At 43.2% G+C, this 15151-nt stretch overlaps 1 protein-coding gene across 1 annotated transcript in view; it reads left to right on the top strand.

The window, feature by feature from the left end:
- LOC146866402 (serum albumin-like) overlaps positions 1-15151 on the top strand; it is a 57636-nt gene that overhangs the window by 15295 nt on the left and 27190 nt on the right. The window contains exons 6-8 of the mRNA XM_085636472.1: positions 7266-7363; positions 9115-9244; positions 13029-13243. Of these exons, the coding sequence (XP_085492598.1) occupies positions 7266-7363; positions 9115-9244; positions 13029-13243 (443 nt within the window). The remainder of the gene's footprint in view (positions 1-7265; positions 7364-9114; positions 9245-13028; positions 13244-15151) is intronic.

Consider the following 15151-nt stretch of genomic DNA (forward strand, 5'->3'; position numbering starts at 1 on the left):
CCGAGGTATGTGTCAGCGCTGGGGGCACATACCATAGGTGAGTGCGAGGAGACCGCACTGGGTCACCCACTTCCAAAATGGCAAAGGAGCACCCACCTGTGAACCAGCAGTACAGCTGTGAAAAGCACAAAGGCTCAATGTGGGTATGACAGATCTCCCTTGGTCTCCCCGGGCTGTGTCGAAGTGGGAATCAAGCACCCACTGGGATGTTAGCTGCGTAGCCATCTCCTCTGTGGCCACAGGGTCATGATACCCAGCAGCGCAGGGCTTCATCCTAGGCTGCAGGGCGGGTCTTGTGTGTGCCCGGTAAGGAGTGACATCTCCGTCGAGCTGCATACATGCCTGAGTGAAGTTCCCTTCTTCACAAAGGGTTATGGCAGTCCTTAACTCCTTGAAGGGGAAAACCCTCACCCTGTGCTTAGGGGAGCACTCCTGGGAGCAAATTCCAGTGGTCACCATGCGCTTAGAGAAGTGCTCCTGGGAGCAAACATTGGTGCTCCTCACCACGGCCTGCCAAGGCTCTTGATGGCTATAGATCAGAGCAGACGACTCAATTTGCATGAAAGCTCTCAACATGCGCTCCAAGTGAAACTGAAACATACGCTAGTTTTTTTAAAACACAAGGCAGGCCACCAAGCCCTAGGAGACAACTGAGAGGGGGCCCATGGGGGCAGCCAGCCAGCACAAGTGTCCTTCTTGCAGGGTGGCAGTCTCTCCAGAAGACCAACAGGATGAAAGACCAGCACACAACAAAGCAAGTAGTTCATATGGCAGTTCCTTGTTGCAGCCCAGTAGTGCCTGGTGAGACCACAGTCAGGGAGCAGTTGGCAGCAGGGCAGCAAGCATAAAAGCAACCCAGTGAGTCATTTAGGCCACCCAACTAGTAGCAGGCAGCAGCGCAACAGCAGAAGAGCAGTCCAAATGAGTCCTTTATGCAACGCAGCAGTACTTCTAACAGGTCCAGTCCCAGTTCCAAAAGTGCTATAAAATCTTGGGGTCCGAGCCCCTGCACTTATAGTTAAAATGTCTTCGATCTAGGGGGCACTTCAAAAGAGACCTTACAAGTGCACAACACTCCCTTTCAAGCCAAGCCCTGGTTCCAGACGTACAAGTAGGAGGTGAAGCAGCCCTTGTGTCAGGGCAGGACACAGCCTTTACAAATGTAAGTATGCCCCGCCTCCCTCTCTCCCAGACCAGGAAGACTATCATTATACAGACATACACAGATGCTTCTCTTGTTACATCTAGCCATTCCTGTGTTGTGGCTGTCTGGAAAGTTTGCACAAAGTTTAGCTGTCAACCTGGCCCAGACGTGGCTTGGAGTCAGTTTGCAAAGCACATAGAGTTATAAGCACAGTGAAATGCCCACTTTCTAAAAGTGGCATTTCTAAAATAGCAGTAAAAAATCTACCTACACCAGTAAGCATGATTCATTACTGCCATTCTAAACATACCAAACATGGCAGCGCTACTCCTTTCAGATCAGGAATTCTAAACTTAAACATACATAAGAGAATCCCAAATGCTAGCCGATGAGAGGAGTAGGCTTCACAGTAGTGAGAAGCAAAATAGGCTGTTTGTCACTACCAGGACATGCCATACAATAAAGGAACATGTTCTACCTTGTACTTACACAGCGCTATTATATTATATTAAAAACAGTGATTTAAAGGGCCCTACCAATCCTCAAATTAATTTCCTAATGTTACAAGTAAAAACACTCTCTTAAACAATATGCACAGATTATGAGTCAGGTGGTGTGGAATTACCTCATGAAATGTTCCCTCTACTGATTCCTAGTGAGGAGGTTTTCCCCGGGTGGTTGATAACTATATACAGTTTTCGAGCCGGTATTTTCTTGGTACTTCGCCCGTCAGAACATAGTTTCCGCCTTCCATCCCATAGTATGCCCACTACCTCCCTCAGCCCATCTAGAGGTCTTCATATGCATTTACCACTCCCTCTAGGCTGGTGATAAATGTACGCATTAAACCTGTCTGGAATTTCGAATTCTGTTTTTCAGCTGGAAAAATCAGTCCCTCACATTATTTCCCCATTCCAATGGGTTTCACTTGTAAGTGCATGATACTAGGGATCATTTACCACATGGTTGTGGTAAAATCACAGCAACTTTACCTTGCTTCATGTTGGACATGGGCCTTCTTAGGGGATTTCCCTAAAATGTTTTGCACTTGTTCCTCCTGGTTGTTGTTGACTGTCTTTTTGTGGCCTTAGGACTCTGGGCACTTTTCCACTATCTTGCAGTGGGAAAGCGCGTGCGCCTTTCCTACACATGCCAGGAATGCGTGCTTACTTAATTGGTTTAGGTGTTGTGCCTGTGGGTGCCCTGTAAAAAGGTACACCACATACCCAGGGCATGCACTGCACTGGCTAGGAGTGGGACGCAGCACTGATTGTGCCACCCACCAGAATAGTCTGTCAAACATGTATCATGCTCAGGTTGACCTTGCTCACTCATTAGCCAACCCTGATTGGGCCTTTCACTGCCACTACAGCATCCCTAGGGTAAGTCCTGAGGGATGAAGCACGTGGTAGATGAAAGGCAGGGTAGGTACACATGTATGTACTCTACCCAGGGAGTGAAGAACCCCATGTGGGTTTTACCTACGTAGGAGGTCAGCTCTTCCCATGAGACACCACCAGGGTGTTGCTGATTTTCTGTTTATGGCCTTAGGGTTCTGGGCATCTTCCCACTGCAAATGTGATGTGAAAGTGTGCTCATCCTTCCTACACAAGTTAAGGAAGTGGTGCTTATCTGATGTTTTTAAACATGTCATATGCCTAACATTGCAGGCCTGTGTGTGCGCACTTGCACCAATGATGGTTTTAAACATGTATCTAGCCTGCCATTGCAGGCCTGTGTGTTTACTTTCACATATGGTGTTTTTAAATATGTGTCCAGCCAGCCACGGCAGGCTGGTGTGTGCACAATTGCACTTAGGATCAGGTTGGCCTTTCTAAATCACTAGCCAGTCCTGAGGGGACCTATCACTACCACTTGAGCACCCTTTGGGTAAGTCCTTAGGGCAGACAGCACTGACATTTAGGGGAGACATCTGCGGTTCAAAGAGAAACCCCCCAACTTTGAAGGCACTCTACAGTATAAATATTGGTGCCATACTTCAGCAGGGGAGGGATATATTGTGGGGACGTAGGACTGGAAATCCTGGAACTGTATGGTGCACTCTGCCAGAGGAATCTGTTGTGCACAAGGAGGATTACTGCCATTGGAAGGGACCGTGCACCCTTCCTATATAGTGACTGGCCTGGGCTGACTACCTGTTGTTGTGTGGCACCCCGAAGTGTGCTCTCCAAGGGCGTGTTGTGTTGCCCCTGTTCTCTAGTGGAGGTCTCAGGGACATCAAAGAACTCCTGTGAGGGACCCACACTGTCTACTTGTGACAGACACCTGGAAAGCGGAGCCCTCTTAAGTGCCCACATCATCTGCTGGATCCCAACTGGTAGTGCGCCGTGAGGGTGAAACTATGACTTGTGCCTGGAGACTGGGTTGCCTTGTGCGGAGCCCCAAAAGTATTGCCCGCATCTAAGTAGAGGGGCCCCTACAGCATAGGGAAACCCAACACACATAAGCATCTTGTTTGTGGTGAACGGATTCGCTGGTTGCAGGTTTCAGTATGGCCCGCTTCATTGATCATGCTGCATCTCTCTTGAGCGACATGCAGACTGCATGCTCATTGCATGCGGTGTCAAATTCACAAGCTGCGACTGGTGGAGGTAAGGGTGTACCTGTAGTAGTGCCTCATTCTACCCCGTGTGGCACTGCTAAACTTGGACCTGTCTGTGTGACCGGAATTTAATTTCCAGGGAGGTACAGAATTTTCAACTCTTTGTTGTGTGTGACCGGAACTGTCCGGTGTGACTCAGAGCAAGGTGTACCAAATATAGTGCTTCATTTCCAGGGAGGTACTGAGTTTGCAACTCCTCATTGTGTGCAAGTGTGTTCCATGCGGACATGCCTGATATCTGTTGCACCGCGTATTGGTGCTGAGTGTGTGTGTGTGGGAGTGACTGCCTACGGACTGCCTGTGATTAACAACACCGCATGGTGGTGTTGCTTTAGGAATTGATTCTTTGCCAAAAGAATACTACATTTGATGTTGGTTTTGTCAGTGCGGCCTCAGCCTAGGTGCTGCTTAAAAGTGTTGTAATTCTTTCAGCCGTGGCTGGCACAGGTAAGCGCATTGGGGCGGGGCACGGCGGGGGGGGGGGGAGTTGACAGACAACAAAATAGGTATTATTTATTTATTTATTTATTTATATCTATTCCATTGTCTGTCTACTTCCAACACCCACTGCTCGAACCTGTGCCGGCCGTGGCTGAATTCTTTGTGTGTACATATTTTTGATATCGTTACGATCTGGGGTGTACGTTATGACTGTGTGATATTGAATTATAATAATTGCCAGGGTGGGCTGAGTTTTGACAACGTTTTGCACTGCATAAGGTTGCTGGGGGGGGTTAAAGTAGGATCTTTCACAAGTATACATACTACTGATGTAATTTGTACATGGTTGGGCCTAGTACTGCTAGTGATATTTCCAGGTGTTATTTTTTGCCCATAAATACATGATATTCAGGTTGTGTTAATGAAAGTGTGTGCTGAATACAAACTTTATTTACATTCACCAGGTGTGAAGTCTCTTTTGTGACGCTCAGTGTATTTATCGTGTGCGAGTGCTGTGCCAATACTTTACACATTGCCTCTGTGATAAACCTGACTGCTCAGTGCCACGCTACCCAAGGGTGAGCGCAGGTTATGCAGTGAGTGTAATCAACGCAGCCCTGACGGGAGTGGTAGGTTCTGCCTGGCTAGGGCTTCACCTCACCCAACCAAAAAGTGTCAGTTCCAACACCCCAAAGCTGCACAACTCGTCATTAGCCCATAAGTGTAAGAACCCTGAAGGTAACTCAAATCGGCAATGTAGCCCCTGTAAACATTTCACACATTTTACTTCATGTTGCCTAGTAAATGAGTCTCTATTTCCTGAGAGTAGTTTCTTTTCACAGCAGTTGTGTTTCTGTAGTTTTCTTTTATATAGCTCATGTCATTCTTTAATAATACATACTGAGAATTATGCTTCTCTTAGGCGTCTGGGTGAGCTTGGGATGTAGATGGTGTTCATGCTAGAGTTCTGGAGTTGAGACTGAGGGCATTGCAAGATTCTCCCAGAACATGTCTCTGGACTATGAAGGTGTTCAGCCTTCATGATTATCCAATCCTTGGCCTCTCTGTGGCGTGCACAGAGCGACAGTCACGTGTGTGCCAATTGTAATTATCATTGAATGATACATTGTATGGTGGAGCTACACAACTGATGAATTATTGACAGAGTCGAGGTAAAAGAAAATACAGTATTTATCAGTAGGACCAGTTATTGGGACTATGTGAGAGAGAGATGGAGTGGTGGTAAAATGGAGAAGGTTAAAAAAATACATGCAGAAGGAGACAGTGAAAAGACAGCCAAAAAAGGAGGAGATGATGGGTGAGGCAGGCAGATGGATTGACCACAGGGAGAGAAATATGGGGAGAAAAGTTCTGTGGGGCATATTATCAAGAAACGGCGTTAAAATTATCGCCTCTTTAGCGGCAGACAGATAAACAAACACTACTAGAGGGGTCTTTGACTAAATAGAAAAGTGACATTTTTACACAAATCAGCAGGGAAGACTGGAAACTGTTCTGTAGCCTAACGGGACAGCTGACAGAGAACGGGAACCTTAGGATTATACATTTTAAATACTTACATCAACTATACTACACCCCAACGCAATTGTATAGATTCGGGTTACGAGAGAAAGTGGAGTGCACTTGATGTGGGGCTACAGAGACAGATTTGATACACTTGGCATTGCTATGCCCGAGAGTGCTTGGCCTATTGGGAACAAACTACAAAAACGCTTGCTGAAATAGTTATGGAAAAAGTGGAATGCACCCCACAAGTGTGTCTGCTAGGCTTGATCAAAACCATACAACCACCAAATCGTAAATTAGTGGCTATAGCCCTAGTAGTGGCTAAAAGGAGGGCTTCCATTCATTGGGGGGAGGGGGGGGGGGGGGTGAGCGGCCCCAAAACATGAACAATGGGGACGAGACATAGCATACTGTCAAGACCAATTTAATTGCTATGCTGAAGTACTACCCCAGTAATTGCTATGCTGAAGTACTACCCCAGGCCTCACGGCTCCGGGATCTATGGAGCCCCTTCAGAGCATGCATGTTGGCCAGAAGTGAGGAGTGATATGGATATAAGATTTAATGAACCGGTGTAAGAAACACACTGCTGTAAATTTCTTTGTACAAGGAAAAAGATCTGATGGTTGATGTATTGCACGATTTGATGTACAATAATACTTTCTGTAAACTGATGGCTGTGTTGTATAGATGTTGTATTTATAAAACCTAATTGAAAAAAGTTATAACATTTTGAATCAATTTAGCAAAGCCATTTCATTTGAAAGGTTATGTAATGTGAAACATTACTACATAAATATTCGTGGCAAAACCCTCCACACACATCAGTGTTGCTCTGAATGGCAAGTGTGGTATATGAGGCAAAGGGACAGTGGCAAATCCTCCACACAGATTTAGCACTCTTAAACCGCTCCTCCTTATGTCGTCAGCTTCTCTAGGCACATCTTTTTAAAACACTTAATGCAAACTCCTTATTTCGTATTGAGGCTGAGAATTCTTGGGAATGATTCTTCAGTTGTGTACTAATGCAGCATCATAAACCATGCACTCATGGTGGGCCAGTAGGAGCAAATTATGCCATAATAATCTTTTTTGTGTCCCCCACTGCCAGCTGTATGCACAAAAGACAATTAGAATTCGATTATTAGAATGAATTTTAGTTTAGTATTCAGATTTGGATTAAACCACGTTGGCCACAGTGAGAATTACCCAATGTCTAGAGTCCTTTTTCTATGTCTGGTAGTTGATTTAAATTACTTCCCCACAACATTATCAAAGTGAGTGGGACCGACTAGGAGGAAGAAGGCAGGACATAGGAGCAATAGGAGAAAAAGTAAGAGAGTTCTGCGGCAGTACCCCACCATCCAGCCCACTCGTGTGTGCATGTATGTGCAGTGCTATACATGCTACCTAAAAAATGTCAGTTTGAACATGTTGGTGTATTGGTATGGGTGTTTTCTGTTGCTTTACACATGCGAAAGCTAGGGAGTTAGGATATTGTATAACATGCCTCGCTTTCCTTTACTTTAGATGCCTGCCCAAAAGAAAGAAATGAAAATCGTGAGCGCTATTCAGAAACACAACTGCTACGTCCTCAAAGCATTTGGAGAGAGGGTTCTGAGTGCCATGTAAGACTTGCATGCTTGCTTTTCAATTAGAGACATTTTTAATCTAAATTTAAATGTGAAGGTTCTGTGGTAAAGTTCAATACACCTCAATGGCCAACCTGTGCAAGGAAACCAAACATATCAATCAAATATCTTTAAATTTGGGTTGTCTTGTCTTGCACATACCAGTGCTCCCTATCCTAAGTCTGACTCCCCTTGAAATCTTTGGTGATCTTTAAAAATGCATCACATACAGAGATGAATTCACTGTAAGGTCCATAAGAACCTCTGCAGTGACACAAAATGACACCTCCTAGAACATCCCCACTTCTCTGCAGATCAAACCATATTAGACATTACAAGAAACGACTATACCACCAAAAGGGGCCAAAGTGATGCCGTTTATTTTCCTCACCAGCGGGTCATGCTCTGCTCCATGCACGACCATCATATGCTCAGACCACTACCTGATTTTCATAAAAACATAAAAGAACCATCTTCTCAGCTTTTCACATGATATGGAACGACCTGAGAGGCCATGAAGCACATAAGAATACTCACTCACTTTTAAAAGAAGTAATATTTGGATAGATGAAAATAGTTTGGAATTGTTGGTTTTTTGGATGCAAAATCAAGTGATCCAGGGATACCACCGGGTTGCCTAAACTGGTGGCCTGGATTGCCTTCTCAGCAAAGTATAATACTGCTCTCCAGCACCATTGGCGTGCAGTCACAGAACACTGCTTACAAAATTGAGGTAGATCTGAGAATGCTGCCAAAGATTGAAAGATTCTCTCCTTACTAGCAAGAACCAGGGATCTGTCAGTCCTCGGAGGTAGAGGTTCAGCAGATTGCCAAACAGATAGCCGGCTTCCCACTAAGCTTGATGCATGTGATCCCTTTCCAATCCCTTTAACCAGAGCTAATGTTTTAGGCTAACTTCAGCCTCCACATGATGGCCAGATGTGACAGACTGCGGCAGTCTTACAGTCACCAGGCTTACTTATAGTAAAGCCATGCTCATAAGATCAACACATCGAAGCAGAGCCTGTGCGTGAAAGGGAGATTTGGTGAAAGGCTGGATTTAATCATTGTCCTCCCCTTCTCCAATGAAGGTGTGTCATCATCTTCATAATTATTCATATTTGAAGTGCTAAGTTGTCCTGCTTCGGAGTCCCAGCTTGACGCAGATAAGATGTTTAATCTTCTCATTTGCATTTATTAATTCTTTTGCAATTGTTTAATTACTTGACTGGTCAATTTTTATTGGTTTTGGAACTTTACCCTCACTTCTCGTTGTTGCCTGAAAAATTTGTTTCCAATTAAAAATGATTAAAAGCATATTTGAATCCCGGATCCCTCTCGCAAACAGATTCACATGACTCAATCTTCTCTTCCTGCCCTCCTACCCCACCTTTTTTTATGTATCCCACCAGGACAACCACGAAAGGTGTTCATCTATCTGACAGGACCACTTGTTTCACTTCATCCAGTCCTATTTGATGACCATAGCTAGATGCCAAATGCTTCTGTCACTTCTTAAGTACTGGACGTATGCCTGCTGTCATCTCATGCCCTTAACATCAATATCTATGTGTATCACATTAGTGTACACATAATGCAACTGTCAGATGTTGAACCTTTTTCTTGTCCCTCCTCCTCCTCTGTATTGCTTTTTATTATAAAAAACTGATAAAGTTTCATGAACAAAAAAAAAGCATTGCATTGCTTGACATTCATGTAAAATGCATGTTTCTGTTACTGTTCCACAGGAAACTGATTCACACATGCCAAAAGTATCCTGCAGCTTCATTTCAAAATATTCATGAAATTGTGCAAAGTATTGCACACCTGCACAAAACCTGTTGTGGTGGAGACATGATGGGCTGCATGATTGAGAGGGTAAGTGCACCTGTTCAAGACTGTATATAGATATAGATATATATATATATAATGCTCAAATGCTTTTAATACACTTCCTTCTTACACCCATCTTCTTCTATATATAAAGTCGAAGAAGATTTTGATGTGGCCGGACCCATGCTAAAGACAGCAGCAACCCACGGCTACTGAGAGGGTTAAGTCCTAGCAGCAGCCATTTTGAGTAATCATATTGAGAAGGGTATGAGGCTCTTACATACAAGCTCAACAAATTGTGTCCATGCTGGAAGCTACATGTGATATACTAGCATGCTCTAAAACAGCTATCACTGCCATGTTTTTTGGATGGCGATTTCGTTTAGTTTGGTGTCTGAAGCCTTATCCAGTGAACCGCGCCTTTCCTATAATCCTTTCTGCATGTTGGTGCTTGGTGCTTCCTTCGTGTTTTAGAATCTCAGAGCAACATGCAAATACATAAATTAGTTGATTCTATTTTGAGAGCGGAGAAAGCGCACTGTTAGGACTGCCAAAGGAAACACATCTAAGATATTCCCCCCAATAGACCTCATTCACTAAACGTGTTGTGCTCAAAGGGATGGCTACTGGAATTATGCAATTCTGCGGCTGTGGAATTTTCCACATAATTATAAATGTGTCCGATGTGTCACATAGTCCATCATCTGCTGCATGGTCTGTAGATTTTAACAAAGCACATTGTTTCTAGCTCAAACAGATTAAAGTTCCTCAAAGCATGACAACAAGTGTTTCTGCGTAGTGAAAGGTCCTTTGCAAACATTGATTGGTCACCTTTTAATTGCTTGTTGCTGTATTTGGTTCTCAAATGGACATTAATAATGTGAAATATTTGCTCAAACAATGTTACCATGTGTAAAAGGTATTCTGTCATAAAATGTGGCTCATTTCGCCACATAATTTGGCTATTCTTGCCACATAATTTAGATAATCCTGCCACATAAATTAGTCCTCTTAAACCACATAATTCAAGTGGCACTTCTTGTAGGTAACGTAGAAGGTCTCAAAAAGTCAAGTTTAGGGTACTAATTATGAATCACAGATTAACATTCAAAGGCCCTCATGTACAAAGATTCAATGTAAGGAATTATAAATTGCGACAAATAGTGATTCACAGTTTGTGATTTCTTAAATGGAATGTTCAAAATGAGTTTTTTCGAAGTCGTCGCAATTTGAGCACCGACTTCTAACAAATCCATTGGTATTTTGAGAACCGACCTATATGTTCGTCAGCTGGCTCTCAAAATACAGATTTGTAGTGGGTTGCAACTCGACCTACATCAATATGTATGAGATAGGTCGTACATTGTGACCCACTTCAATAGGCAACATTCACAGGCATGGTAGCTTGCTAGGGTCAGCAGACCACCGTGTCTATGATTTCTTTTAAACAAAGCAATTGTGTTTTTAAATGCAGCCCATTATCCTTAAAAGAAATTGGACACATAGAAAAAAAAGAACAATGGCACAGTCCTTTTTTATGAGCAGGCAGTGGTCTCATGGACCACTGTCTTCTCATAAAACATGTTTTTTTTAACATTCACAAAGGGGACCCATAGTGACCCCTTACCTTTTGCGAATGGCTTACCACCTTCTTTGAGGAGGTGATAAAATAGTAATGTTTTGCGACCGGATTTTTGTCGCAAAACATTAACACATAGTTTAAAGATTCACTGCCACATGCATCAAGCCATGATTATTGAGGAATCGCAATTAAGGACTCGCAAAAGCCTATGCATGTAGGAATCGCTATTAAAATAGCGATTCCTAAACATTACTTAATTGCGACTCGCAAATTGCAAGTTTCAATTAAGGAATGGCTTCCTATTCATTCCTATGGGTCTACAGGCCCATAGGAATAAATGGGAAATCGCATCCGCAATTTGCGAGTACCAATAGGTACTCGCAAATTGCGTATGCAGTTTCAAGGGTGCAAGGGTGTCAAAAGGACACCCTGTTGCACCCCTAAAATTGATATGTGCATCCATGTTGCGCACCCACATGCCCCAAGGGCATGTGTGTGTGTAACTTGGAACTTTGAAAAATGCACTTTAGTGCATTTTTTAAAGTATTCGCTAAATACCATCAGGGTTAAATTTTCAGTATTTAGCGTATCCTAATAGCGATATCGCTATTTTAAATGCAATCTTGCATTGCATTTAAGGCATCGCAAATTGCGATTCCTTAAATGCAATCGCAAATTGCGATTTTTGCATTTGGGATGTTGCATCCCAAATACAAAACCCAATTAGCAATTCGGTAAGATTCGTTAACATGTTACCCAAATGCTATTTAGGTTTGGCAAATAAAAAAAGGCAATTTCGCGGCTGGAATGGCTCTGATTTTCCAATTCGAAGCCCTACGGACCGTAGATTAGTTTTGAACATGAGAGCCAAAGTGTTTTTACTGGTCCATTTGTAGTCATTTCTAATGTTTTTCTTCCACAGAATGGAATAGCTTTGCCATCTATTTCCATGCTGATTTAGTGTCCTCAGCTTTTCCACTCCTCACTTAGGTGTTTAATGCTCACTTGTATGGTTTGATTGTTCCTGGCACGTACTCGTCTTTCAGTCACTACTTTTGTTTACCGTTTTTTGGTTGTCTTCTTGCAGCTTCCAAACAATACCTTTCATCTTGGGCTCCATGATCTGCTCCTTTGAATAACTCCTTCCTCTATTCACATTTTCATGGTCCCAATGTCACACTCAGAAAAACACCAGGAAAACTTTTATTGAATGTCCTTCCATTTGTCCAGTTCTTTAATTCTCTTACTCTTTTTTCACTTTTCATAAACAATAGAGGCATTTTTTAACCAATCCCCAGCCGAATCTTCTAGCAATTCTTTTCCCGACATCTCTTTACCTAGAATTTTATTTCTCATTAAAAAATGTTTGTCCTTTTGCATCTCTTTTACTACTGCTTCTAGAACGAGGTGCAGCTGCTTTGCTTCATCTCCTACTCTGCCATCTTCTCACACAATGGAGCCCCTCAGTGCTTAATTTGTAAAACAATGAATGCTGGTGCCCAAAGCTATGTTCAGAAGCCAGCGAGGGGTGCAATTAAATGTCAGCATGCCCAAAACCAAGGCTGCGTAGTCTTGAATCCACCTCATGTGTTTTTAATCTACCACCAGACACTGCCTGTCCCTTCAACTCACTCTTGCAGGTTTCTGATTTCTCTCTTTCTGACTGTTTTTCTGTCTTCCTCTTCCTCCTTCTTTCCCCTTTGTGTATTTTCCCTCTCTTGCTGTTTGTAAAAGTCTGATGAGGGAAAATAAGTGCCAGTCTCCACAAATGAGTGCCAGTGGGTCCTACACCTGCTCAAATTAAGCACTGTCCTTGCTGATATCTCTGAAATCATTTTTATCTTGTATGAGCACCAGGTCTTTTGAGAGCATGCTGTGGACATTACTACATTTATTCTCATTTATAGTAAGCGCTAGCTTTCAGTTGCGGCTCCTGCAGGTAAGCGCAGCGGGGCTGGGAGGATTGCGACACAATAGGGAAAATTAAATGAATAAAAAAAAAACTATTCCGTCATCTGTCCACATCCCCCCACCCTGCCCTACCGTGCTTAAATGCAGGAGTCATGACTGCTAGCTTTCTTGAATTCATGTGCTAAGTGGGGCTAAGGAAGAGATCTCTCAATATTCTCAGAAATTTCTGTGCTCATTCGCGACAATTTCATAAAAGAAGAATGCGGGTCAGCCCTTTACTCTAATTGTTTGTTACATGGAACTCATGATGATCTACCTGCACCTCTCCTCTTACAGATGCAGCTCACAAAAAAGACCTGCGAGAAGAAGGACCAGATCTCCCCCAAACTCAAAGAATGCTGTGAGAAAGACATCATAGAGCGTTCAGCATGCATTATAAAAATGGACAATGATGAAAAGCCAGCCGACCTCTCCCCGCATGTCCGTGAATACATTGAGGACCCGAACGTGTGCAAGCACTACGCAGATGAGAAGGATCTTTATTTGGCCAAGTAATGCATCAATTTTCTAGTTTTTGAAATCCTAATCCTAAAAGGGCATGTGAGGGAGGATGGAGTTTCTTGGGAACACATCACAAACTCTAGAAATGAAAGTTAAATGTTTTGAATGATCATGCAAACATAATTGCACTGATCCATAATGTCATTTGCACAACCACTTTCCATTGCGATCGTCAAATAAATCAATTTGCTAGGGAAAAAGCGCCATCCTGATTTATCCTGGAATGGCGAAAGTTCACCTTCTCAAACTGCAAATATAAATCCCCAATTTCAACCACTATGGCGGAATTTTTGTAAATTGAGTGTTAGCAGTGCATTAGTGGGAATACTGGAATTGTGACTTTTGTGGTGACCACAACTTGCTCGCAGTTTTTCCAGGTACCTTTATGCAGGTCAAAGTTGTTAAAAGTTACTGAGGAAAAATTGCCAGAAAATATAGGTACATGCAGATTTCGGTGTGGCAAAACCTGCATGTTATGCCCTTTTTGCAGCTATAAAATTCCAATCCGCGGAAAATCAGATTTTAACACATGTGACAATTAGATAATCCGAGGATGAGGAAATCAAAAAGTGAACCTTGGAATTATTTTTTCCATCCAAAGAAATCGATTGACAATGTTCCCTGAAAAATTAGGTTATTTGCGTAAGTTTCCATACTGGTTGCACTATACGTCGTATGAGTAGTTTAAGTTTGCAAGAATTCTGAGTGCAGGAGTAGAAACTGTAAATTTGTGTGTATAACCACAAAGTCATGAATGTGAACGTGTTTACCACAATTATGATTTTCCAGTTGGAATCTAAATCTTCCTGTCTGTGATCTCAGATATGAAACAGTAAGAAATCTAACTAATCAGAAGATTCCCTGCGTTGGTATGTGCGCTCTAGGGACAGAAATGTTTGCAATCCAGATTCTCTGGGTCAAAATTTCCAATTTCCAATCACTGATACCAGTTTTTGCTGAAGTGTGAGTGATGTAGGCAAAACGTGGTTGGCACTCATTTTAATAATGGAACATAGCAAATGCTAGTTAGTTTTTATTGCAAAATTAAGATATAAAAAAGCTGTGCTTTCGACTTAAAATTATTTTTGTGACCTATATAAAGCACGTATTCAAATCAGTGGCCACTCTTTCAATACATCTTTTTAAATGAAACTTCAGCTTTCAGGCTTTGCTAATTAAGAAAGGAATCTTAACCCCTTCAGTGCCCATGACGAGATAGTCTCGTCATGGAGCGCGGTTGCGCTGTGCCCATGACGAGACTATCTCGTCATGAACCCCGCCCGCTAATGCAACGCCCGGCACAGGGCGGGGAAAGGGCGGGGCACTGAAGAGGTTAAAAGTCGATTTCAAATAAAAACAAAACAGTAATGAATATATGGCAATATACATTTCTAGTGTAAGAAAAATTACATGCTTATACTTTTACATCTTGTGCTTTGATCTACTCTACTTTAATGTTGGGTCTGAAAGCAGTGTCAGCTGCTGTCAAATGAAAGTGGCGAGGCAGCGTGGGGGAGAATAATGCTCTGATCCTGTTCCGGCAGTCCATGGGCTGGTGCACAGGTACCCAGACTCTAGTGAACTACCCACGCCAATCCAGGTGCTGCTCTCATTCTGGTTATACTATTACCCAGCATGAGAGAATTCACAGGATTGGTTGGAGTGGGCTGGTTTAGCACTCACTCAGCGACTGGGAGCCTGTGCCTGTTCTTCACCCGGCTGTGCAACACAGCTCAGATTGGAGAGGTCTAAGTGTGCATGTCGGATTGGCTCTCATAAGACAACCCTCCAAACCGACACACGCACTTGCAGTGCCCACCACTCCTCCTCCCTGCTGAAGCTGCTGTCCGTCAGGAACCAATGGCCCCACCCACCCACCCCAAGACTCAGCTCAGCTG

Source organism: Triturus cristatus, chromosome 2_1 (assembly GCF_964204655.1).
Source record: "Triturus cristatus chromosome 2_1, aTriCri1.1, whole genome shotgun sequence".
Classification (NCBI taxonomy): Eukaryota; Metazoa; Chordata; class Amphibia; order Caudata; family Salamandridae; genus Triturus; species Triturus cristatus.